General features: G+C 39.9%; 1 protein-coding gene across 2 annotated transcripts in view; it reads right to left on the bottom strand.

The window, feature by feature from the left end:
- Positions 241 to 2143, bottom strand: part of LOC104719397 (peptidyl-prolyl cis-trans isomerase CYP38, chloroplastic) — a 3720-nt gene continuing 1817 nt past the window's right edge. Inside the window, exons 2-7 of one of the 2 annotated variants that reach the window (XM_010437320.2) lie at positions 1774 to 2070; positions 1442 to 1641; positions 1050 to 1285; positions 828 to 970; positions 662 to 733; positions 241 to 586 (exon numbers count right to left, since the gene is read on the bottom strand). In XM_010437320.2, the coding sequence (XP_010435622.1) occupies positions 359 to 586; positions 662 to 733; positions 828 to 970; positions 1050 to 1285; positions 1442 to 1641; positions 1774 to 2070 (1176 nt within the window). In that variant the 3' untranslated portion in view covers positions 241 to 358. The remainder of the gene's footprint in view (positions 587 to 661; positions 734 to 827; positions 971 to 1049; positions 1286 to 1441; positions 1642 to 1773; positions 2071 to 2143) is intronic. The other variant, XM_019231219.1, reaches the window with a different exon arrangement.

Here is a 2143-nt window from a genome sequence, read left to right as displayed (position 1 = left end):
AAAAATGTTTTATTTAGTTGGTGTTTGATTCATAGGATGAATGTCGCCTATCTATTTCAAACGATCATCCTATACACACAAAACCTAATTCTTGCTCTTTGCTTGTTTTATAGTTTGTCAATATGTATATTGGTTTACAATGCATTAAACCTGATCAAAAATTATAAAGCATTAATTCCACCAAAATATTAAAGGGACTACATCTATTCTTTTTTTCTTTTTTTCTTTTTTTTTAAAAACTGATATAAATTCAGACTTTTCTTCATAGGAAAAAGTTATGCAACTTTAAATTTCTCTCACAAAATTAAAATAAACAGAGTACATTATACATGAACCGAGAAAAGGGGAAAGAGAAGAGTTAACCGGCGATTTTGTAACTGGGATTAGCGAGATTCTCTAAACCGGAGACAACTTGAATGGATTCAATAACATCACCGACTTTAAGATCAGCAAGAAAGTCTTCGTTATCAGTAACATAACCAAAGACTGCGTAACGACCATCCAAGATGTTGGAATTGCTTGGTGTCAGCTCACTCTCTTTAAGCAGCCAGAACACTTGGCTTGATCCCGAGTCATTCTCAAACTCCTGTTCATATGTATGTATGTATAAGTACACCAACTTAATAAACTATGGAAAAGAAGAAGAAGAAGAAGAACTCACTTCTCTTGCCATTGCCATTGTACCAAATGCGTTGAAAGGAAGCATAACCTGAGCCTTGTAGAGACCCAGTTCCTGTTCACCAACACCAATAACCAAACAAACAGCTTAAAATCGATGTTGATAACTATAATAAGTCTCTGACAAGGAGAGATTTTTGGAGGTTTACTTCAAGAGTTGAGCCGTAGAAAGGCGTTTTCTTTCCAGTCACCATAATCTCTAGAGGAACTGTCCGCGTTTTCTCTGTGCTTGGATCGATGAATCCTTCTGCAGGACCTTCTGGATCTCCGGTTTGTACCACAAACCCATCAGCTGAAACCAAAAACGCACTCATTAAGTTTCTAATCCATATATGAAGAAGGCAAAAGTGAAATTGAGAGTAGTCTTTTACATCTCTGGATCTCCATGCCATCATAGAAATGGCGCTCTACCAAGTCCACAAAGTTGCCGGCGGTAACAGGGGCGTTATAACCATCAAGAACAATGCGGAAGACACATTCCTCGAGGTTGGGATTGTCCTTGATCTTGACCTTCATGTCCACACTGGCTCTTCCCTTGAGAAGAGGCATGTTCCGATACTCTTCGGGGACTTCATATGGGAAGCCATCAACCATATCCTCTTCTATTCTGCGAATGCCCCACACGAAGATCTCAGCTGCAGTCATCAATCACAAAATGAGCATAACCCATCTCACTTCCTTTTATAGAATTTGTTTCTTTTATCCCTCATCCCTCATTTATACATACCCCTAAAGTTACTTTAAAGTTTAAAAAAACACTCACCCGCCAACATATTTGAGAATCTCTTTCTGTTTTGGAGCAACCGCATCTCTTTTCCGATCTTCCACAATCTTGAGCATATCTTGCATCCCAGCTTCCAACTTTTCGATCATCTCATTGCCATGATCCTTCTTCGATTCAGCAAAACCTGCCACTATCATAGTTTTGCCTTGCTGCAACGATCGACTTGCCTGCCTCACATTCTACAGTAGGCAAACACTAAAATGCTCAGATTCCTTACTAAAAAAAAAAACAGAACAAGAAACCTGCCAATGCAACATCATCGATCATTAAAAACACATAAGAAGTACTTGTGTGTGCGCTCTAAACCCTACCCGTTCAACAGAATCGAGAGCCTTAACACCAGCAATCTTGAGGCTATCAGTGATATCCTCAAGAGGCTTCTGAACTTCTCTGATGGCTTTGTTGTCAATGGGCAATGCATATCGTAACAAAGCTCCTGGATCTTTGATCGGAGGACCAGAGATCAACACTGAAACATCTGGAATCGCTGGATTCGCCGCCACAGCGTAAGCATCGGGAGGCGAAGAAATAGAAGGAACTGCAGATATTAGACCGACTGATAAAGCTAACGAAAGAGCACACTCTTTCAATGATGAGAATGCTCCTCTCTGCATTCAAGAGAAACCCATTCAGTTTCAGATGCCGTGAGCCATAAGTTTTCGACAACAAACAATCTCGCAG

Source organism: Camelina sativa, chromosome 10 (genome assembly GCF_000633955.1).
Source record: "Camelina sativa cultivar DH55 chromosome 10, Cs, whole genome shotgun sequence".
Taxonomy (NCBI): Eukaryota; Viridiplantae; Streptophyta; class Magnoliopsida; order Brassicales; family Brassicaceae; genus Camelina; species Camelina sativa.
The sequence above is the reverse complement of the archived record's forward strand: the minus strand, read 5'-3'. Positions and strand labels throughout refer to the sequence as shown.